The 21,753-nt window shown below is 56.9% G+C and overlaps 9 protein-coding genes across 9 annotated transcripts, besides 22 other annotated features; 4 read left to right on the forward strand and 5 right to left on the reverse strand.

Moving 5' to 3' along the window:
* Window positions 1-685: 685 nt before the first annotated feature.
* On the reverse strand, window positions 686-1,348 carry ACLA_006190 (40S ribosomal protein eS28; the record flags this gene model as incomplete). The annotated part of the gene is made up of 3 exons (XM_001273287.1): window positions 686-747; window positions 1,120-1,203; window positions 1,288-1,348. 3 exons carry the CDS (start codon window positions 1,346-1,348, stop codon window positions 686-688), a joined length of 207 nt encoding a protein of 68 aa, XP_001273288.1.
* A 251-nt stretch (window positions 1,349-1,599) lies between these two features.
* Window positions 1,600-1,625: a microsatellite.
* A 495-nt stretch (window positions 1,626-2,120) lies between these two features.
* Window positions 2,121-3,430, forward strand: ACLA_006200 (ATP phosphoribosyltransferase; the record flags this gene model as incomplete). The annotated part of the gene is made up of 4 exons (XM_001273288.1): window positions 2,121-2,265; window positions 2,408-2,899; window positions 2,986-3,123; window positions 3,195-3,430. 4 exons carry the CDS (start codon window positions 2,121-2,123, stop codon window positions 3,428-3,430), a joined length of 1,011 nt encoding a protein of 336 aa, XP_001273289.1.
* An 18-nt stretch (window positions 3,431-3,448) lies between these two features.
* Window positions 3,449-3,473: a microsatellite.
* Window positions 3,474-3,545: 72 nt separating this feature from the next.
* Window positions 3,546-3,568: a microsatellite.
* A 399-nt stretch (window positions 3,569-3,967) lies between these two features.
* On the reverse strand, window positions 3,968-6,559 carry ACLA_006210 (uncharacterized protein; the record flags this gene model as incomplete). Its single annotated transcript, XM_001273289.1, has 1 exon — window positions 3,968-6,559. One exon carries the CDS (start codon window positions 6,557-6,559, stop codon window positions 3,968-3,970), a length of 2,592 nt encoding a protein of 863 aa, XP_001273290.1.
* Window positions 4,352-4,523: a microsatellite.
* Window positions 6,523-6,542: a microsatellite.
* A 222-nt stretch (window positions 6,560-6,781) lies between the features above and the next one.
* Window positions 6,782-6,809: a microsatellite.
* A 554-nt stretch (window positions 6,810-7,363) lies between these two features.
* Window positions 7,364-7,400: a microsatellite.
* Window positions 7,401-7,449: 49 nt separating this feature from the next.
* Window positions 7,450-7,475: a microsatellite.
* Window positions 7,450-7,476: a microsatellite.
* A 49-nt stretch (window positions 7,477-7,525) lies between these two features.
* Window positions 7,526-8,211, reverse strand: dprC (the record flags this gene model as incomplete). Its single annotated transcript, XM_001273290.1, has 2 exons — window positions 7,526-7,678; window positions 7,738-8,211. The coding sequence occupies 2 exons, from the start codon at window positions 8,209-8,211 to the stop codon at window positions 7,526-7,528; spliced, it is 627 nt and encodes a 208-aa protein (XP_001273291.1).
* Window positions 8,034-8,053: a microsatellite.
* Window positions 8,212-8,479: 268 nt separating the features above from the next.
* Window positions 8,480-8,507: a microsatellite.
* A 449-nt stretch (window positions 8,508-8,956) lies between these two features.
* Window positions 8,957-10,083, forward strand: ACLA_006230 (MDR family NADP-dependent oxidoreductase; the record flags this gene model as incomplete). Its single annotated transcript, XM_001273291.1, has 2 exons — window positions 8,957-9,781; window positions 9,838-10,083. The coding sequence occupies 2 exons, from the start codon at window positions 8,957-8,959 to the stop codon at window positions 10,081-10,083; spliced, it is 1,071 nt and encodes a 356-aa protein (XP_001273292.1).
* A 267-nt stretch (window positions 10,084-10,350) lies between these two features.
* Window positions 10,351-10,376: a microsatellite.
* A 355-nt stretch (window positions 10,377-10,731) lies between these two features.
* ACLA_006240 (SDR family NAD(P)-dependent oxidoreductase) lies at window positions 10,732-11,526 on the forward strand (the record flags this gene model as incomplete). Its single annotated transcript, XM_001273292.1, has 1 exon — window positions 10,732-11,526. The coding sequence occupies one exon, from the start codon at window positions 10,732-10,734 to the stop codon at window positions 11,524-11,526; it is 795 nt and encodes a 264-aa protein (XP_001273293.1).
* Window positions 11,527-11,610: 84 nt separating this feature from the next.
* ACLA_006250 (putative serine/threonine protein kinase) lies at window positions 11,611-12,856 on the reverse strand (the record flags this gene model as incomplete). Its single annotated transcript, XM_001273293.1, has 2 exons — window positions 11,611-11,742; window positions 11,816-12,856. 2 exons carry the CDS (start codon window positions 12,854-12,856, stop codon window positions 11,611-11,613), a joined length of 1,173 nt encoding a protein of 390 aa, XP_001273294.1.
* Window positions 11,762-11,787: a microsatellite.
* Window positions 12,073-12,104: a microsatellite.
* Window positions 12,857-14,862: 2,006 nt separating the features above from the next.
* ACLA_006260 (cation-translocating P-type ATPase) lies at window positions 14,863-18,168 on the forward strand (the record flags this gene model as incomplete). The annotated part of the gene is made up of 1 exon (XM_001273294.1): window positions 14,863-18,168. The coding sequence occupies one exon, from the start codon at window positions 14,863-14,865 to the stop codon at window positions 18,166-18,168; it is 3,306 nt and encodes a 1,101-aa protein (XP_001273295.1).
* A 218-nt stretch (window positions 18,169-18,386) lies between these two features.
* Window positions 18,387-18,414: a microsatellite.
* Window positions 18,387-18,420: a microsatellite.
* A 44-nt stretch (window positions 18,421-18,464) lies between these two features.
* Window positions 18,465-18,488: a microsatellite.
* Window positions 18,489-18,676: 188 nt separating this feature from the next.
* Window positions 18,677-21,107, reverse strand: ACLA_006270 (putative TBC domain protein; the record flags this gene model as incomplete). Its single annotated transcript, XM_001273295.1, has 3 exons — window positions 18,677-19,291; window positions 19,357-19,811; window positions 19,880-21,107. 3 exons carry the CDS (start codon window positions 21,105-21,107, stop codon window positions 18,677-18,679), a joined length of 2,298 nt encoding a protein of 765 aa, XP_001273296.1.
* A 122-nt stretch (window positions 21,108-21,229) lies between these two features.
* Window positions 21,230-21,257: a microsatellite.
* Window positions 21,258-21,524: 267 nt separating this feature from the next.
* Window positions 21,525-21,589: a microsatellite.
* Window positions 21,525-21,590: a microsatellite.
* A 26-nt stretch (window positions 21,591-21,616) lies between these two features.
* Window positions 21,617-21,649: a microsatellite.
* A 61-nt stretch (window positions 21,650-21,710) lies between these two features.
* Window positions 21,711-21,747: a microsatellite.
* The last annotated feature ends 6 nt before the right edge of the window (window positions 21,748-21,753 follow it).

Below are 21,753 nucleotides of genomic sequence, written 5' to 3' on the forward strand. Positions count from 1 at the left end.
CACTTCTGAACAGTCCGCAAGAGCTCAGCATGAGGACGAGCGCATGCGCAGGCCTGACTGAACTCTCGTACTGTGCTGGGGGGTCAAGATGTTGATCAAGGCCAAGTGCTTGGATCCGTAGCAGCCATAGAGCTCTCCGTTGTCCTTTGATTGAAGCGGTCGAGTAAACCCGGTCTATGAGCGTCCACCACCAAGGCAGTGCGGCACCGAAGTCATAAAAGAAAGGGGATATGGCCAAAACCCGTGCATTTCGCGGCTGGATGCTTTGAAACTTTTTTTTTTCTTCCTTGGTTGCGATTTCATTAGAGAGAAAAAGGGCGCGAGCTTGATCTTTCTTCCCCGTTCGGCTCTTTCTCCTCGCTTTTATTCCCGGATATCTCGAAAGAAAGAAACAGATAGGATAATGTAGAAGGAAGATGGCTGTGGAAAAAAAAGGCGATAACCCGAAGGGTATGCACAACCGTTCCGTTCGCAATTCAAGATCCCATGTATCATTGACCCAGCCCATGCTGTCATTTCATTTTTTTTTCATCTAGAAAAAAAAAAAGAAGAGAGCAGAAATTTTATTTTTGCCTTCCCGACCTCCCAGAATCATTTCCAACGCAAGCAAACGTACATGGCCTCGAGCGGGAATAAAAGACGACGAAAAACTCGACGGGCGAAAAAGGAATCGTCCGCAACGCGTTTACCGGAGACGGCGGGCCTCTCTCTCGGACTCGAGAAGGCAGAGGATGTCGTCGACCTTGACTGTGGTGGCGGAAGAGTTCCTGTTAGTCCCCATGGCCTATTCTTGTGCATTTGTTGGATTCCGGGCTGGTTTCTTTTTCCTCTGGAGCGCGATTTCCGTCCTATATCCCGGTCCGATTGGAATCGCAGTTTGTAGTTGCCGTTGTGGTTGTAGTGTTGTTGTCGTTGTCCATGACCGTTCTTCCTTCTCCATTCGCGGGTCGAGACCCAAAACGCAATCCTCTTGTATTTCTCTTTCCGGTTCGTTGTCGCAGTCGGATATGTCGTTCGGGATATAGGGTGGGAAAATGCGCTCTCCGAAGCCAGAAAACCACCAGACCGAAGAACAGAAACAAAAAAAAAAATCTCAACCGCAGAACGAAATTCGCATACCTGGACCCTTGACGTTACGGATGATGCTGCGGGAAGTGTCATCCATGAACTCGACGCGGACCTGGGTGACACCACCACGGGAGCCTAGAAGCAGTTATTATCCCAGCCCAAAAAGCACAACATCCGCGCAGATGTTCCCTCTCTCTCTCCCTCCAATAATCCACATACCGGTACGGCCGAGAACACGAGTCACCTTGACGAGCTTAACAGGCTGCTTGGCGGAATCCATCTTGGAGGTTGGGCTCGACGACAGCGAGAGGGTTGACGGGGGGGGATAGAAGGAAGATAGGCGTTGGGGTTGGGTGGATGAGGCCGGAGAGGGTGGACGTGAAGCGAGTTGATTTCGGGGATTGTGTGGCTTTCTCTTTTGGGGATAACGCGGGAATCTTTACGCGAGGGTTCAGGGCTAATCGACACCTGGAAGTTCAGGCAGCAGTCCACTGCTAGCATGATTAGGTAAGGATGATGACTCCAGGGCTCAGGCACTAAGGCACTAAGGCACTAAGGTGCCAAGGCGGCACTTCCGGCAGCCAGGCACTCAGGCAGCATCCAGGCATACAGGCATTCAGGCAGGGACTCCGATCGCCGATGAAGTCTTTTGTCTTAATTGAATGCGCGTGGTTGAGGGCAATAGTCTGATTCGTAGAGTGTATCTAGACTCCCTGAAGAATTGTATCTACCTACATACAGATAGTATTTTCCGCTATATAAACGTCGTTGGACTCCAATTCCACCATTTATGCAGTTCTGCTCCTCACCGTTCGAGTCAGAATCTGAGCTCCGATCTCGTTCCTGGACTTCAGCCCACTCTTCCCCTCCAAGCACATCCGCGTCTCGAGCTTACCAGACCTTTCGGCTTTCTGAGATAATTGCAATTGACCTCTTGCAATCTACCGTTCTCCCATTCTCTATACAAATCTCCCCTCCTTCTACTCCAATCCGCCGTGACTCCCGTCGAGAAATCTCATTCACTACCCCGCGCCAAACGCTTTTCCGTCAAGATGGATCTCGTTAACCAGTATGCTACTCCTGTCTCCCACGCCATGACGCTATTTCGTGACTCAATTGCCCTGTGTGAAGTCAATAAGAGGCTAACCTCGATCCCAGCCTGGAAGGAAGACTCCTCTTCGCCGTCCCTAAAAGCAAGTAACCCTTGAGTCACCTCGACCCGCCAAATCGCACCTCCCTCCTCCCTTCGCTTCTCGTCCACTCGCAAATCAAATCAATTTCGTGAAATACATACCAGAAACGAAAATGGAATAGTACTAACTGAGTATCCTTCCAACAGAGGGCCGTCTGCAACAGGCAACCCTAGACCTCCTCTCCGGCAGCGACATCCAGTTCCGCCGCGAAACGCGCCTCGACATCGCACTGGTCAAGAACCTGCCCATCGCGCTCATCTTCCTTCCCGCAGCCGACATCCCGACCTTCGTCGGCGAGGGCCGCGTAGACCTCGGCATCACGGGCCGCGACCAGGTCGCCGAGCACGATGCGCAGATCCCCGACGGCGAGGTCTCGCGCGTCGAGGAGATCATGGACCTCGGGTTCGGCAGCTGCAAGCTGCAGGTGCAGGTGCCGCAGATGGGCGACGTCACGGAGGCGAAGCAGCTGGTCGGCAAGAATGTCGTGACCAGCTTCACGGCGCTGACGGAGGCGTTCTTCGCCGGGCTCGAGGGCGTCGCGGATGGGAAGAAGCTGCGCACCAAGATCAAGTATGTTGGTGGCAGTGTCGAGGCGGCGTGTGCGCTGGGTGTCGCCGATGGTATTGTCGATCTCGTTGGTATGTTCTCGCTTCTCCTCCCTTCCCCCAATCCCCTCTCTCTTCCAAGCAAAGTCTGCGTCAAGTGTTGTGCTGAACGAGTGCAGAATCCGGCGAGACCATGAAAGCCGCCGGCCTCAAGGCCATCGATACCGTCGTCGAGAGCACCGCCGTGCTAGTCAAGTCCAAGGATACCAAGAACCCCCTGGTTGACCTGATCACCTCTCGTATCAGTGGTGTTATCAGTACGTTTCTCCCCCAGTCCCATCTCCCCAAGTTCCTCTCTATGCCGGCCAATCTACTTACAACTTCACAGCCGCCCAGAGATACGTTCTGTGCCAGTACAATATCCCCCGTTCCGAACTGTCGGTTGCCTCGACCATCACACCAGGCAAGCGCGCCCCGACAGTCACCGCTCTTGAAGAGGAGGGCTGGGTGGCCGTCAGCTCCATGGTGGAGAAGAAGAAGATTGCCACCGTCATGGACGAGCTGTGCAAGGTCGGCGCAACGGATATCCTGGTCCTCAATATCGCCAACTCGCGAACCGCCTGAAACCAGCACCACCCGGTGTTTTTTTTTTTTTTTTTTTTTCTTTACAAAAGGGGCGTGATGTCTATAAGTGTCCATGTCTGATGCCTGTTTTCTTTCAAATATATTTTGGGTTTGGTTTTTTTTTTTTTTTTTTTTTTTCCCTCTGATTGTTGCTGCTGCATCTTTGGATATTTCTGTTTTCTTGGCGGATTGTGGGAAAAAAGATATAGACCATGATCGATTGCAAATAACGGGAGCAATAGCAATACCTGTCATCTGTACGCCTGTAGACATATGAATATGGATACCGGATAGAAATATATATAGCTCTATGTCTAATCTAGAACAGATTGGAGATGGTACTGTACAGGGACCCATGCCAATGCAAATGGCCGATGCGGCGGTCGTTATTCGTTTTATCGTCATCATGCAAACGCCAAATAGAAACACAGAAGAAAAGAAAAAAAAAATAGTGGTATCGAAGTGCCAGTGCCATAGTCAGAGAAGAAAGGGGGAAGGGGAAGAGGAAGAGAGAATATTTTCAAACCCCAACCCCGGTTATACAGACGGGCCACAGCCCACACCCTCGCTGCGCCCCCGGATCAAGGCCCGCAGACACTGGCCCACCCCCTCGAGGTCGCCCAGCAGCCCGACATGCCCGCGCTCGCTCTGCACCAGCCCGTCGCGGATCACGCGGTATCCGGGCGGGAGCATGGCGGCGGAGGCAAGGCAGACGCCGTCGCCGGCGGCGAAGGCGAGGTCGTCGTAGGCGTCCTGGTGCTTGATCTGCTCGCGGCCGGCGACGCGGGCGCCGTAGAGGGTGGGGACGGATTTGCCGTAAAGGACGGCGGCCGGCGGGTAGCGGTTGTCCTTGTGGAGGGCGGGGCGGAAGGCGAGCTCCTGCTTGAAGCGCTTGACTTCGGCGAGGGTGCGTTCGAGGTAGGCAAAGGCGGCGGCGCGCGGGATGGTGCACGTGGTGGCGGCGAGGCGGGGGTGGGCGCTGGCGCGCGGGTTGGCGGTCGGCCCGACGAGGCCGTCGGCGGTGGGAGCGATGGCGGAGGCCTTGTTGGCGACGTCGGAGATGGGGTCGGTGGGCGCCGCGGGGATGTCGGCGTTGCGTCGCGGGAGCGAGTCGGCGGCGGGTTCGTCGGGGCCGACGAAGTCCTTGCCCAGGACGGTGGAGAAGCGCTTGCTGATGTTGTCCTTGAAGCCGCGCAGGGGCGGGCTCAGGGGCGGGAGCGTCGGGCGGATGCAGGGGGACAGGCACAGGTCGTCCCACGTCTGGGCGGCGAAGAAGTCGACGCGGTACTCCTCCTTGGTGCGTTTGTCGATGAAGCAGTGGCCGTCCTCGGGGAGGAGGGCGAAGCTCGTGCGGAAGGTGAAGTTGACCTGCGCGGTGAGCACGCGCGAGCTGAGCAGGACCTCGTCGCCGTGGCGCAGCGCACCGAGGATGTTGACGCAGTGCTGCGGCACCCCGGCGTAGAGGACGCCGGCGAAGAGCTCGGGTCGCTGGTTGACGGCATGGCGGGTGATCAGGCCGCCCAGGCTGTGGGCGATGACATAGGCGCCTCGCTGGTGGCGCGGGACATCGGGGCTGTTCGACGGCAGGCCGTCGAGGAACTGGATCAGCTTCCGGGAGAGCAGGTGCGGGCTCAGCCGCCAGTCGTAGCCGTAGTTCCAGACGCGCAGCTTTCCGTTGGCCGCGTTGTCGGACTTTTGCAGGCGCTTCAACAGGCGGCGGCAGATGTCGACGGGTCCCACATGCGACAGCACCCCGGAGGGGATGATCGTCTCTTCCATGCGCTCCTCGTCCTCCGGGTGCAAGCCCACCTCCAGGTCCACCTTGCGGATGTTCAATCCGACCTTCATGGGCACCCATAACTGGCGATGCGGCGGCTTGGCGGATCGCAGGATCGATCCCCGGTAGCCTCCGAGGATGACGATGTCGCCGGTGAGCTCGTCGATGGCCTCCCTCAGGATGGGGTGCGTCGAAGCCGGGTTGATCCGCGGGGACTGTTCGCGGGGGGGCGGGATCTTCTCCTTGAGGACTTCCCGATGGGATCGTGGTTCGTCGGCCTCCTTTCGGTTGGCGACCTCGGCGAGAAACGGCTTGTAGGTCCATTCACTGCGCAAGTCCTGCAGATGCAGGGAAGGCATGCTAAGCAATCGGCTACTGGAATCCTGGATGCTGTCCTTGATCGCCTTGAAACGGCTGTTGACCTGGGCATGGATATGTTCATACTGCGGACGCTGGTCCAGCGACGAGGCGGTGGGCGGCGCCCTCAGGTACAGGGACTGGTCGGAGGAGGAGCGTTGCAGAGAAGCCGGCCGCCCGGAAACGGTACTGGGTCGGCGCGTGAAGGAATGGCGTGCGGCCAACGAACCGTTCAGAGGCTCCAACTTCGGAACCGGCTCATCCCTCGCGGACGGGTTGGGGTCCGGCGACGAGAAGGAACGCTGGCGCTGCAAATCCGCCGTCGCCCCGCCAGGATCCAGGCTCCTTCGCGGTTCGGGAGCCTTCCCCGTCTGGCTGCCGACCCGGTTGTGCGACGAGTTGGACCGAAAGGGCAGCGTAGACCGTTTCGTCAGGGACGTCAGATCCGGCAGGAACTTCTTGAGGTTGAGGTTCGACATGGCATCCCCGGACCAGGCGCGGGGCCGCGGCAGACCGTTCTTCAGGATGGACCGGGTGAAACTGGACCGCTGGCCGTCTTTGGGGGCCGCGGCCGTGTCCGCATGGGCCCCATTCTGGCGCACGGGATCTGGTCTCTGCACGGCTGCTGGCTCCGGATCGGGCAGCGACTCCGGCTCCAAGGTGATCTCCGGGAGAAACAGGGCGTCGGGGCCGGGCTCGGCGGCATCGGGAATGGTATCGAAGTAGGCGCCATGACTCTCCATGATCCGTGATTTCTCCTCTGCCGGGGTGAGACGGGCTTTGAGGCGACTCTGGGTTGGGCCGATGCTCACGCCTATCACCTGGTCGGCTTCATCTTCCTTGGCGGCGTCGTGGTCACCTTGCTCATCGCTGTCCGAATTGGACTGGGCAGCAGACGAATACCCTTCCTGGCTCGAGGAAGGGTCCATGATCGGATTGTTGCGCTGATCATGGCCATTGGTGGTGGTGGTGGTGGTGACCAGGGGAGCAGGCATTATCGAGGAACGACCGCAGTACGACGGCTGGCCATGCAGAGAGGGATAGGAGAAGAACCAAGAATCAATATACCAATAAAAAGGGATGTCGAGGAAGGAGTGTATGATTGATATAATAATATTGACAATTATTACTGGAATTTGGAATTTAAGTCCAAGGAAGAACCAGGAGGAAAGAGGATGATTGATGATTGAGTAGAAAGGGGAAAAAAAAATATAAGCAGAGAGAGAGAGAGAGAGAGAGAAGAGATTCACATGTGACGGACGAGCTCCAGTGGGAATTATTCTTCGTCCTGGAACAGCGTTAATAATAAGAAGAATATCAATTGCTGGACCGACAGAGGAGGAATAGGAATGATAATATTCTGGCCATCAAATTGATTTCTAAGAGTCGTAGTAGTTAGTTAGTCCGTCCTACTACTTACGACTTACGAAAGTTACTACTGCACAGCCCCCGGAGCAGCCGGAAAGCCTTCAAGACTCAATGAATCTTAATCCATGGAGAGGAACGAGACTAACGAGACTAACTCGTTCTTTCGGACTATACGCGATAGCTGATGCTGCTGCTGATGCTTAGCTCTTCTTGGCTTTTTTCTCTTTTTTTATGCGTTGGAAAGTGGTTCATCCAGAGAGGACGAGACTGAGGATCTTTGTATACCTAAGGCTAAGAGATCCATGAAGTCATTCCCCTTCTCGATTGAACCTTGTTTTTTTCATCTAATCGTCAAGCTCTCTTGTCGCCACTCCAGTAGACCAGAAGACAAGACACCAACAGCTGGCCACCACTTGTGGCTGATTTTCGGGGGACGATGGACGATGGCGATGGACAATAGACGATGGACAATCGATCCTTTTATCTAGCGCTCCGTAGGTTTGCTAATACTTTGCAAATATATATATATATATATATATATATAGAACAAATACAATCTCATGGTATCATCATCAATCGTCAACGGCATCTCCTTAGCGGGTCCCTCTCTGGCTACACAGATTCCCCGTCTGGATCTCTTGTTCGCCCCGGTTCGCAATCGCCTCATTCCTCGCCGCCCCTTCTTCATGGCCAAATGCCTTGTCGACAGCCGCATTCAGTGCTCCTCGGAGCGACTCTCCGGCACCCTAATACAAGTTCACGCGTGTCAACACAGCTTGATCTCTAGAATGTAATGTACACTTACGTGAATTCCCGCAATGGCCGACTTCACCCCCCGACCCACTTCCTCCCCCTTCGCCGCGGATTGACTCTGCCCTTCAGCGCGATAGTCCTGCCGATTGTAACTACCAGACGACGGCGTAGGCTGGGATCCGACGCCGCTACTCTTCGCATACCCGGATCCAGTGGAGGGGTTGAATCCCGAGACAGCGGGGTCATATTGCGCACGATCGTTCCCGGGTCCCGGCATGCCAGCGGCCCCCGTGGAGGATCCATGCGCGACTCCCGCTGGACCCGCCCCCGAAATATCCCTGGTTGTCTTGGTGGTGGTGGTGGTGGTGCCGGTCTGGCTGTCGACGCGGGGGTCGAGTGAGTTGGCGATGTTGGAGCTGTGAGGACCGGCGGTGTTGACGTTGGTTCCAGTGGGAGTGGTGGAACTGGGGTTTGGGTTGTAATCCACGAAGTTGGCGGATTGGTAGGGTGCTTGTGTAGTGGTCATGGTGGTGTCTGATGAAGTTCGGTGGGTATGTTGAAATCGAAAGTTAGTTCCTAAAAAGCATAAGGATGTTTGTTGATGCTGATGCTGGCCAGTGGGTTCTTCTTATATGCGATCTCTCGATGCTCAACGTCCATCGACATCATCGCCTCGGCGGGGTGACGTCAGGCTGATCCGGATGGATTGTATGGAGTCGCGAAAAGGCACCGGTTGAGTACTGTTCTCCAATGAATATGAATCGATTGAGATAGACTGCAGATGAAGCCAGAGGGAGCAGCAGCAGAGCAGCAGCAGAGCAGCCCTGGATGGTGTCTGACTGTCTGTCCCAAAGAGGAAGTCCTGTTATCGCGATAAGCAGGCTGCATAACTACGTCATAGTGTATAAAGGAGGAGTGTACAGTCAGCATGGGAATTATGCCGTCCACCGTCAACTCGAGATCCTTTTTTTTCACGTTGTTCCATCCTCCAGGGGTTCTAGATTTTACTGCATTCTGATTAGTTTCTTCTCTGATCTCTGCTAGTTAGTGCTACTACCGTGGCTCTTTTTTAAGCTCGTTGTTAACGCAAAGACCATGTGCCGAGGTACTTTTGCTGCAGCAACAAGAAGGGTGAGAGTGAGACACTTAGCCGACGCCTATATGTGAATTCTTCCCTCCCCCCTCCCTCCAAATCACTTCCCTTATCCTTCTTCTTCAATAAATCTCTTCCTTTAGTATTCACCATCACATTATACTCTCCCTGGTCAAAAATGCCCATCTCCAACAGACAGGTCATCTACGCCAACACGCCGTCGCCGGCCATCAACCCCTCTCTGAAAGATGGGACCTTCAAGCTCAACACAACGTCCATCCCAGACCAGATCCCCCATGATAAAGTCCTCGTGCGCGTGCATTACCTCTCTCTCGACCCGGCGATGCGCCAGTGGCTCACTGCCAAGCGGTCCTACATCGCCCCCGTGGAGCGCGGCAGCGTGATGCGCGGTCAGAGCATCGCCCAGGTGATCCGCGTCGGCCGCCAGCTGCAGTCGCAATACAAGGTCGGCGACTGGGTGGTCGCGTACTCCGGCTGGCAGGAGTATTGCCTGCTGGGACCCAAGGAGGCCCAGAAGGTGGTTGTGCCGCCGGGCTGTCTGCCCACCGACGCCATGTCGGTGCTCGGCATGACGGGGCTGACGGCGTACTTTGGCATGACCGAGGTCGGACAGCCCAAGGCCGGCGAGACGGTGGTGGTTTCCGGTGCTGCGGGAGCGACGGGTATGGTGGCCGGCCAGATTGCGAAGATCAAGGGCGCCAAGCGGGTGATTGGGTTGGCGGGGAGTGCGGATAAGTGTGCGTTCCTGGTGAAGGAGCTCGGCTTCGATGTGGCCATCAACTACAAGGATGCGGACTGGAAGAACCAGCTCAAGGAGGCGACGCCGGAGTATATTGATGTGTACTTTGACAACGTCGGCGGCGAGATTCTGGATGCGTGTCTTGCTCGCGCGCAGAAGGACGCGCGATTTGCCATCTGCGGGGCGATCAGCCAGTACAACTCGGCCAAGCCGCAGGGGCCGGCCAGCTTCATGAATGTCATTGTAAGTTTGCCCCGCTTGATGGGGGTGGTGGATTTTCCAAACTGACAGAACCGCAGTCGCAACGAGTGACAATGAAGGGATTTATTGTGTTTGACTACGCGAAGAAATACGAGATTGCGCTGAAGGACCTCTCGACATGGCTGAGCCAAGGGAAGATCAAGCGCAAGGAGCATATCATCCACGGAGGACTGGAGGCTGCACCACAGGGGCTGGTTGATCTATACAAGGGCGCGAATACGGGCAAGATGATGGTGGAAGTGGCGCCTGTGAGCGAGGCCATTGGCGAGAAAGCCCGACTGTAGTTTCTTTACCCCTTTATCTTGTATCTCAGGTTGGAATCGATTGTTCTTGATACTATTCCCCCCTTCTCCTGTGCTCGGTTCGTCGACATCATCTCAATGTCTACAATCCGACGTCATGCTGATGATCACCAAAGACAACAAGAAAACAAGCATTCACCATTTTCATCATCATAAGCTGAATAGAATCAATCGTCTATGAGCGATTTTTTTTCTTCTCTTGTGCAACCGGTGTTTTCTTTACAGAGCATTTGTCCTTGCTGCTGCTGTTGATGAGGATGATGATGATGATGATGCCCCAGGCTATTCCCCCAAGAGCTTCACTCTGCACACGCATTCGCCGACTATGGCTCTGTCATCAAGCTAGATATAACCAGAGTTTACGTTCATTCAGAACCACTGCAGGACATCAATCTTCCTCATCCACACCCAGATCCTTCACTACGACGCCAAACCGATCCGTCTCCGAAGCACTCAGAATGGAGGCCCAGCACAACAACCAGGCCTTCAAGCTGGAGAACCTCTTCAACGTCAAAGGAAAGGGCACGTCTCTCCCCCCCCCTCCACACACAAACGTCAAAAAAACTACTTCATACAGCTAATCCCGTCCAAGTTGCTCTCATCACCGGCGGCGGCTCCGGCATCGGCCTGATGGCCACGCAGGCCCTGGCCGTCAATGGCGCCAAAGTCTACATCACCGGCCGCACGGGCTCGAAGCTCGACCGCGTCTCCGAGCTCTACGGCCAGAACATCCGCGGCCAGATCATCCCGCTCCCCGCCGACATCACCGACAAGCAGTCGATCGCGCAGCTGGCGCAGGCGATCGCCGCGCGCGAGGACCACCTCTCCATCCTGATCAACAACGCCGGCATCTCCAGCCACCCGCAGAGCGCCGAGCCCCACGACGCGCCGACGCTGCGGCAGAACCTCTTCGACGACCCGCCGTCGCAGCCCGCGGAGTGGGACCGCGTGTTCCGCACCAACGTGGCGCAGCTGTTCTTCACGACGACGGCGTTCCTGCCGCTGCTGGCGCGCGGCACCGAGCGCGAGCGTGAGCGCGGCTGGTCCAGCACCGTCATCAACATCTCGTCGATCTCGGGCATCGTGAAGACCGCGCAGCACCATTTCGCGTATAATGCGTCCAAGGCGGCGGCGACCCACCTGACCAAGATGCTGGCGCGGGAGATCAGCTCGTCGAACCTGAAGATCCGCGTGAACGATCTCGCCCCCGGCGTGTTTCCCAGTGAGATGACGGCGGGCGAGAGCGACGAGAAGCAGAAGAGCTTCATCCCGCGGGAGAAGTACGAGCAGAAGGTCCCTGCGGCCCGGCCGGGTACGGACGAGGATATGGCCAGCGCCGTGCTCTTCACGGCCACGAACCAGTATCTCAATGGGCAGACGATTGTGGTTGATGGCGGGTATGTGCTTGCCGTTGGGAGCATCTAGGTCTAGGTCTAGACATAAGAGTAACCCGTCATAATGATATGGATTCGAGATTTTTTTTTTCTTTTTTATATATCGTACGGCTTCTCACCATCCCGTCTCCCCGGCATCACACACACCCACCCCATGCATCCACTCGGACCGAAGCACCTGCGACGCCGTGATGCGCCGCGCCGCATTAGGATCCAGCATCGCATAGACAGCATTCCGACACCGTTCCTGCGAGTACCTGTTAGCCTTCCTCCCCATTCCTCCCCATTCCTCCTCCAAAAAAAAAAGAAAAGATACATACCTCCCCCACCCCCTCCACCGGCTCAAACCCCTCCCCCTTCCTCCCATCCACATACTCCCGAAACCGCGCATCCTCCTCCTCGCTCGCCCGCCGCCACATCCCCCGCCGACGCCGCAGCGCCACGTACACCATGCCCGCCGCCCACACATCGCCCGCGCGCGGGTCCGCACCCGCCCCGCACAGCTCCTCCGGCGCCAGATACGGCACCGCGCCCAGGATCTTGCGCGGCGGCACATACCCGCGCACGCCCGGCGGCACATCATCATCATCATCGTCATCATCATCACCAGTACCAGCAAGAGCTGACACAGCATAGGTCTCCGAGTCGAGACACTGCGCACTCCCGAAGTCGGTGAGCTTGACGGCGCCGCGGGCAGTGAGGAGGATGTTCTCCGGGGTGAGGTCGCGGTGGGCGATGGCGCGGGCGTGCAGGTAGGCGAGGGCACGCAGGACCTGCTTGAAGAGACAGTTTGCTTCGGGGAGGGGCAGTGGGCGCGAGTCGCGGGCGAGGAGGGTCTGGAGGTCGCCGGCGGCGCAGTAGGGGGTGACGAGGCAGAGGTCGCCGCGGGAGTTGGGGAGGGCGTCGAGGGTGGGGAGGATGTTGGGGTGGGAGTGGGAGAGGGCGGCGGCGAGGACGGATTCGAAGCGGTGGTGGGTGGTGATGGAGGGGCGGGAGGAGGGACGGAAGATCTTGACGACGTGGAGCTGGCGCGGGGAGGGAGTGCCATTGGTGCCGGTGCCGGGTTTGGGTTTGCGGGTGTATAGGCGGACGGAGCTGTAGGAGCCGTAGTGGAGGATTTCCGTGCAGGTGCCGTACTTCTCCGTGAGGGAGGACGGGGGCGACGGGGTGGGTGTGATGCTGGAGTAGGAGTAGGTGGAAGAGGAGGAAAAGAGGAGCGGACGTTGTTCTGGCGTGCAGGAGTCCGGGGCCGACCAGCAGCGTTGGAGGATGTTGGGCAGTTTGAGCCCCTGGAAGGGGTTGAAGGGCTCGGTTGGCTCGTAGGAGACCAGATCATGCTCATGAGGGTCTATGTGCGGCATGGTGCATATGCAACTTCCCGTGGGATATGTTTACTGTGCGCTTTCAACCCGTGATAGATAGGTATCGCGAGACGCGTGTTATTTATAACCAAGGCGAAAGAGAGAGAGAGCACCACCAAGAGACTCTGACAGAATAGCCCCAGAGCTATTGATGATGCCTATGAGGTGATAAGAATCCAATCAAGGGGGTAAACAGCATCGGGAGGAGAGCAGGGGGAATTTTCGCATCTTCGATTTCATGGCTGTCCGCAGGGTTGAAAATGCCTCAGATTACCCGAACGGGTTGATCAGACGCCCCGTTGGCATATCTTCCCGCAAGGAAGATCCTCAATACCATGGCAGGATTGGCCGGATGGATGCGCTCATTGTACCTCTCTGTCGCCTATCTGCAGGTCGTGGGGATCCCCAGGAACTTGTGCCACCAGAGACATGCCAGGAGTCTACAAGATAAGCCAGAAGAGGTATCCGCATGTCCGAGATATATAAAGATAACCAGACGCCCCCGTCGCGGTCCTGGAGGAAGAAACGGGTTCCGTCTCGCCCCTTGAACAGCAAGCAATCCGCGCATCGTCATCCGTGCTCTTCCAGAGTACAGCAGATGGCTTTATCTTTCAGCAGACTCAGCTGTCAGGAACAGTCTTTGACTGTGGCCTCTGGTCCATCAAACCACGCAAGTGACAGACTCGCTTCAGAGTTCAGACAGGCCATGGGTGGACCATGGTCCAGAGCAATAGCGAACCCCCCCATCAGGGAGACAGAAACCTTCGCCTTCACTCGACTGCTCGCAACCGCACCATTCTAACTGACAGCCCCCCCAAAAAAAAACCGGTTGGGGGGGGGGGGGCCGAAACCGCTGCTGTGAAGATACAACCTGGGAAGTCAGCGCAATTCTGCACAGTGAGGCTCCTAATCTCAGATGTCATCTGAATGGAGTGTGATTTCCTTTTACGTACTGAATCCCTCTGCGATTTGTTCAAATAAAAGACTCAGCAACACTCTCGACAAAGGATGCAGCGGACGGTGCTAGTGTTGGGAATGCGGGATTTTCTGGGATGAACGAGAAGATGATGGCGATGAATGCTCTTCCTCTTCTTTCTTGACCGTGTCAGGAGAATTAAGCGAGATTTGCGATAAGAGCGAGTCATTTTCGACCAGTCCTGAGTCCTCGTCTCCTCGACCACACTTGTCCACACTTGTCCACGCACGGTTGAGCTTAATCTCGATACGGTTGTGGCTGGAGGCTAAAAATGGCTGCGGGATTTATCCTGGCCATGAATTCATTTCACTCGAAACGTGCTTTTGTCGCAATCCAGGAATCATCGACGGCTTTTCTGTGGAGGAGAAAATTCCCGCAAGTCTCAGCGAGAAAGTGCGAGTTTGAGACCAGCTCCATCATGGTTTTCATCAGTCTCAGCCAGGACTATCGAGAATAGGGTCGGTGATATTATCATTGTATCGTGAAATGGTAGCGAACAGCATCATATTCATGATATTCATGACTTTCACTCAGCAAACAGTGACCATGGATGGCACGCTCTCTGAGTATCGCCGTCTTCGCTCATCCGCGGTCGTGTCGTCTCCAGCATTGCTTCACCCCGGGCTGAACAGCTTGATTCCGCTGGTACTAATCTGATGGATCCAGTCTTTTCCAGATCAGTGAGCTGCTGGGTTGCTACTGCGAGATTTTCTTTTTTTTTCGCCTCCACAGCTCCTTTCACGAGGAGACAATCCAGTCACTCTCCCCATGCGGTAACCGAGATCGTCTGTCACCATTCTCCCCCCAATCCCTCTCCCTTTCCTGCGTCGTAGTATCCTCTGGCTCATTCACTGCGAGTTTTTCTCACTTTCTTATCCCTCCTGGGATTAGTGAAGATGGGGGTTCCTGGCATATAAGAGCGTTCCATGCCTCCTCAGAGAGTACTCCTGTGGCCTATCCATTCTTCCTTCCCTCCCCGACTGCCTCCGTGAGTGTACAAATCCTCGCACTCTCTGGATCTGCCCTTCCAATGGCTCAGCCTTCTTCCCCTGGTGCTTTGAAGCAAGATCTTGAATCGGGGTTGCAACACCCCGATGAGCCCTCCTCGGATGATCGAACGGGACGCGCACCTCGTATCCAATTCGGCGATGAGGTCCCTCCCGAAGAGAGAACCGGAGGAATTTACCATTCACGGCTCAATCGTCACCGGTCACTAAGCCGGGATAGCATCAAAAGCTCTCACAATGCGGCCCAAAACAACAAAACCGCCGGCATTCCCATCGAGTTCCGAACCCTCTCGTTCCAGATCTCTGAGTCCCAGCATGCAACTCAGGAGGTCATCAAGGAACGACAGGCCAAAGAAACCCCAGATCAAGACTACTTTGAGAGCCTGGACTACCACATTCTGAGCCCCGATCGGCTCACCCAGCAGCTCAATGTGGACGCCAGAACCGGGCTGAGCTCGTCGGCTGCGGCCTCCCGGCTGGAGCGGGATGGCAAAAATGTCATCGCTCATCACCGTGAGAACTACCTCAAGAAGATTCTCTTGTACATTTTCGGCGGCTTCTGCTCCATCCTGTGGATTGGTGTCATCATCTTCTTCATTTGCTGGCAACCCCTCAGCGACCCGCCCTCCGTTCCCAATCTGGCCATGGCCATCCTCGTCCTCATTGTGATCTTTCTGCAGGCAGGCTTCTCTGCCTTCCAGGACTGGTCGACCAAACACGTCATGAACTCGATTCTCAATCTGTTGCCGTCCGAAGCTCTTGTTCTGCGAGACGGCAAGCAGGTCCGCGTGCCCTCGACCGATCTCGTCGCTGGCGATATCGTGCATGTCTCCATTGGCGACAAAGTCCCCACGGACATGCGTCTGATCCAGACTTCGGGAGACGTTCGCTTTGACCGTGCAATCCTCACGGGAGAATCCGATGAGATCGAGGGCGCAATCGACTCGACGGACGCCAACTTCTTGGAAACGAGAAACATCGCTTTCATGGGAACCAGTGTCACCAACGGTAATGCGGTCGGGGTGGTCGTGCTCACCGGCAGCCGGTCTGTCATGGGCCGCATTTCCAAAATGACCACCGGAGTCAAGGAGAAGCCCACCCTGATCCAAAAGGAGATCACCCGTTTCGTGACCATCATCATCGGTCTGACCCTCACCCTGGTCTTGGTTATTTTGTTCACCTGGGTTGGATGGCTGCGCGTGGACCACTTCGAGTTCATGAACGTGGTGGCCATGTTGAACAACGTCATGGGCTGCGTGGTCGCTTTCATCCCCGAGGGCATGCCGGTCGGAGTCGCGCTGACCCTGATGATGGTGGCCCGCCGCATGAAAGCGAACAACATCCTGCCCAAGGGGCTCGCGACGGTGGAGACCTTGGGGTGCGTCAACGTCATCTGCTCGGACAAGACGGGCACGCTGACGCAGAACAAGATGTTTGTCAAATCCCTGGGCCTCGTTGATCAAGAACTCCAAGTCGACCAGCTACAGGGTGGCCAGGCGGCACTGAGCAGTCTGCTCCGGGGTTCCTTCCTGTGCAATGATGCCTCGTTTGACCCCGCGACCATCGCGCTGCCCGTCAACGAGCGAGAAGTAACGGGCAATGCGACGGATGCCGCCGTCCTGCGCTTCGCCGAACTCGCCCAGCCCAACGGTCCGTCGCAGTACGAGCAGTACGAAAGAATCCATCAGATCCCGTTCAACTCGAAGAACAAATGGATGCTCACCATGCACAAAGACCCCCAGCACGACACCGGCTACCTCACTTACGTCAAGGGCGCCCCCGACGTTCTCCTGCCCCGATGCACGTCATACTACTCCGGCATCGACAACCGCGTCAAACCCATGGACGAGGCCGCCCGGAGGATGTTCTCAGAGTTCCAAGCCTCGCTGTCCAGCCGCGCGGAGCGCGTCATCGTGCTCTGCCAGCGACACTACACCCCGACGGCCGCCGTGGGATCGAACGAATTCAACGACGAGATCCTGGCGCAGGGCGTTCAAGACCTCACGGTGATCGGGATCTTCGGCATCATCGACCTGCCCCGGCCCGAGACGGCGGCGACGATCGCGGCGTGCCGCGGCGCAGGCATCCGCTTCTTCATGGTGACGGGCGACTTCGGGCTGACGGCGGCGGCGATCGCGCGCGACGTGGGCATCTTCACGGGCACGGCGGCGCCAGACACGATCGACGACCTGCGCTTGTCCACGAGCGACGAGGACAGCGAGAAGCAGCAGCAGCAGGTCGCGCGGTCCCGGCGCAGCCTCCTCATCGACGGGCCGCACATCTCCTCCCTCACAGAGGAGCAGTGGAACACGGTCTGCCAGTACGAGGAGATTGTGTTCGCGCGGACATCGCCGGAGCAGAAGTTCCGCATCGTCGAGGAGTTCAAGGCGCGCGACAGCGTGGTCGCGGTGACGGGTGACGGGGTCAACGACGCGCCGGCGCTGCGCACGGCGGACGTCGGCATCGCAGTGGTGTCCGGCAGCGACGTGGCGATCGAGGCGGCGGACCTGGTGCTGCTGGACCGGTTCGACTCGATCGTCGACGCGATCCGGCTGGGCCGGCTCGTCTTCCAGAACCTGCAGAAGGTCATCGCGTACCTCCTCCCCGCGGGCAGCTGGTCCGAGATCTGGCCAGTGCTCATGAACGTCTTCTTCGGAGTGCCGCTGCCGCTGAGCTCGTTCCTCATGATCATCATCTGCGTCTTCACCGATCTCTTCCTCTCGCTGGCCCTCATCATGGAGAAGGAGGAGTTCGACCTCCTGCGCCTCCCGCCCCGCAACCACAAGACAGACCACCTCATCAACCTCCGCATCTACGCCCAGTCCTACCTCTTCATCGGCGTCATGGAGGCCTTCACCGCGCACGCCATGTTCTTCCTCTACATGTACCGCGCCGCCGGCATCCCCTTCCACGCCCTCGTCTTCGCCTTCGAGGGCTACGCCGACGGCTTCTACGGCTACTCCGCCGACGAGCTCACCTTGTTCAACAACACCGGCCAGGGCGTCTACTTCGTCACCCTCGTCATCCTGCAGTGGGGCAACATCCTCGCCGTCCGCAACAAGCGCCTCTCCATCCTCCAGGCCGACCCCTTCTTCCGCGCCCGCCGCCGCAACCCCTGGCTGCCCCTCGCCATGCTCGTCTCGCTTGCCATCGCCATCTTCGTCACTGAGGTCCCCGGCTTCCATACCCTGTTCAACACCGCCCCCGTGCCCATCGAGTACTGGCTCATCCCGCTGCCGTTGGCGCTGGGCATTCTGTGTATGGATGAGATCCGGAAGTTGCTGGTGCGCTTGTTCCCGACGGGCATTGTGGCGCGGATTTCATGGTGATTGTTTTCTGTCTGTTCTTTTTTTTTTCTTTCTATCAATTCTACATGGGTACTAGTATAGATATTGAGCTCGCCCGCAGCTAATGGGAGCCAAAAAAATAAAAAGTTTACTCGACTCAACATGATTGATGATTATGAAGACAAAAGTAGCACACGCCATGCCATGCCATGCAACATCTTTACCCATCTATCTAAAGCGACTCGACTGTTCTCCACATGTAGACTAGACTAGACTAGACTAGACTAGATCAGATCAGTTGTGAAGACAGTCGGGTGTCGGCTCGAAAACTAAACTATAAGAAAAAAAAAAAAAAAAAAAAATAGGTTGGGGTTTCCCAGAACCGCCAAGTGAAATAAATATATCCAACGAAGGAGAAGGAGGTTAGAGAGAAAAAAAAAAAAGAAAATGAACAACACAAGAACAGACGCAAATCGATACAGAGAGCTAGAAGACGAACAAACGACACTACACTAGTAGACACAAAGACACAAACCAGGGGGCGAAAAATCTAATCCCGCACTTTGCCCGCTTCGCGCACCTCGTTCATAAACCCATCCTCGTCCCCTGCCGCGGTGAGTATCCAGTAATCGCCCGCCTCGGTGCTGGCGAATTGGCCGCCGCCGAAGCCCGTCGCCGGGGTCGGGGCCGCGGGCGCGCTGTGCCGTGCAGCAGGCTTGTTGCTTCCGAGGTGGTGGGGGCCGGAGCCGAGGATGTTTCGCACAGCGGCACGACCCTGGTCGTCCGGCTGGGTGAATCCAAACAACTGGGGCTGCAAGCAGCCGAGGACCGCGACGGCGGCGCGGATCATAATGCGATCGCCCTCGAACACCCAGCAGTCCCAGACGCGGCTGATGCGCTCGAGGTCCAGGCCGTTGGTGAGCAGGCAGCGGAACATGGGCTCCCAGATCTCCTCGTCGCTGAGTTGCAGCGTCTCGGAGAGGTGGGTGGCCAGGCGGGGGAACTTGTAGCGGAGCGTCGCAGACGCCAGCGAATACGTACGCCCGATAGCGCCGCGGTCCAACGTGAGAAAAGCGACGGGTAGTGGGCGGTTGAGCACGTTGGCCATCGCAAGGAACGCGGACGAGGGGGAAGGGAATTGGAGCACGAGAAGGGCGCCAATGGTCTATCAGGCGGGTCTGTTTGTTAGTGTGCTGGAGTCTCAAGACCGGGCAGTCGAATGGAGCTTACGTGAAGGCCGCTGACGTATCCCACGTCGCTGCGATACATGGAGTACGCCTCGAGCACATCGATCAATGTATCGCGCAGTGGACCGTTTTCCTGGAAGAGGTTTAGATCCGGAAACGCGGTGGAGACGTCGGCCTCGATGGCATCGAACCACTCGCGCATGCGCTTGTTGCTCTCGCCCGCCTCGCTGTCCGATTTCGCGCGCACGTCCTTGGCCCTTTGCAGCGCCTTTTTGTACGTCTCTTCCGAAAGCGAGAGTTCGTTGCCGATGGCGCGCTGCCAGGTCAGGCCCCGATGGCGGGGAGGCACGCCACGCCACCACAGCTCCCGCGTCCGGGTCTCGTTGACCGCGCGGTCCCAGTTGGGAAACACGTACTCATCCCAGATGCGCTGGAGAGCCTCCCGCGTGTTGTCCTTTTCGCATTTCGCTGAGGCGGCCTTGGCGGCTCGGCGCTTGTCTATGGGCACCTCTTGTCAGTTTCCCGCAAACGTGGCTGCCAAAGTGTGGACTATCAACAAGACGAACCTGCTTCTCGCGACAGCGCCATCATCCTCTTGTACTCTTTGAGATGCTTCCTCTCCTCCTTTTGATCCTTGGGCGGGAGCCAGCTCGGCCGGGTTCGCGTCAGGACCTTTTCTTTTTCCTTGCTGATGGGCAGCGGGTCGATCATGATATTGGACTTCTGCAGCGGAGGCAACTCGATGGTCGTCTTGGAGTCGCGCTTCGATTCCGCGCTGGACCGCAACGAGGAGATGCCGTTCTGCAGGTTCTCCGCGCGCTGGCGCTGGCGCTCATCTGCGTGCCACTCCAAGGCCTCGGTGATAATCTTGGCCTCTTCCGAAAGGTCGGACATCATGTTGTTGTACGAGTAGATGCGGGGATTGCGAGGCGAGATCTGGCCCCGCTCAGGACCCGCGGAGCTGGAGCGCACTATGTGCCGGTTCGATCGAGACGCTTGCGGGGACTTGGGACCCGTGGTCAACAGTCCGGACATGTCGGACACGGAATGCGAGAAGGGTAGCGGACGCGGCGCCGGACTGCGGCCTTCGGGACTTGTGGCTCGCGACGAAGCTCGATCCTGCATGGGCCGGGGGGAGATGGGTACATTCCACAGGCTTGTATCGTCGGGCAATTCCTCGTCCGATTCATGATATTCGGCCTCCAGCTCCTTCAGGGTCTTGCGGGGTGATCGCTGCCATGAATTCCTGCGGCTGAGGGAAGGGCGGCCATTGACGGGCGAGACCGCCAGGTTCTGCGCGGAGGAGGGCGACGTGCCCGTCTTGGGCGGTGTGGGAAGCGGCGAAATGGATCGCGGCCGATGCGGTCTGGACGGCTGGATCGGTAACGAGGGGGGACCGGTGGGATTGGGGGTGCGGTGGTTGTTGGCCCGGAGCTTGGAGCTGCTGCGCTTCGGCCGGGCCAATGCTCCAGTCACCTGCTCTTTCAGCGACGGATAGGGTGTTCTTGTCGGTTTGACGGTCGACGTCAAGTCACGAGTGGTGGTGATCGGAGCCTTGGCCTGCAGCCTGGCGGTTGCGGAACGTGCCAGCACGGTGGGCTTGCTGTAGGCCTCGGTGATGCCATTCATGTGCAGATCCGCGTCATCTTCCAGACCGATCTCCTCGAAATTATGGATATCGGTGAAAATGGTATCGGGACCGGAGAGCTGGGAGGATCGGTAGGAGGAGGACTTGGAGGACTTGGACCCCGATAGCTCGGGTGGAGAGTTGGGAGTCGGACAGATGGTCGTCATCGCATGTAGCGAGTTGGAGAGATCGGACAAGAGCAATTGAGAAAAGAGAGACCGGTTATAATATCAGGGAGCTTTGAGAGTGGCCGTAAGTGGTGACCAGCCCCAGAAGAGGGAGTGAGAGGAAAAGGAAAAAAAAAAAAAAAAAAAAAACCAAAGGCAATAATAAATTCGATCTGCAGGAGAGAAAGGGTTTCCCCGACTCCCGAGTTGGTTATATCCCCTTAGTGCAGTCAGGGAGGGAGTTGGCAAGCCAAGTAGCCAAGTACGACTGCAGAACGACAGATCTAGAACGAGAGGGAATTCTGGGGGGGGGGGGTGGCAGAGACAGAAAGGGATCGTCGAGTAGAAGAAGGGGGGGTTGTGGAATTATTTGAAGCAGGAGAATGAAAGGAGGGTATTCGGGGTTGCCGGAAACAGGAGAGAGAGAAAGAGAGAGAGAGAGAAAGAGAGAGAGAGAGAGAGAGAGAGAGAGAGAGAGAGAGAAGAAAGGAGATGAAGGTATAACGAGGGAGGAAGCAGAAGAAGAAAAGAAGAAGAAGAAGGTCGTCTAGCGAAGGACAGGGGAAAAAAGCAACGAAGGAAAAGAAAGGAAAACGAATGGAGGATGATGATGATGATAGATGGTGATGGTGATGATAATAGTTAG

Source organism: Aspergillus clavatus, genomic scaffold, assembly GCF_000002715.2.
Source record: "Aspergillus clavatus NRRL 1 1099423829797 genomic scaffold, whole genome shotgun sequence".
Lineage (NCBI taxonomy): Eukaryota > Fungi > Ascomycota > Eurotiomycetes > Eurotiales > Aspergillaceae > Aspergillus > Aspergillus clavatus.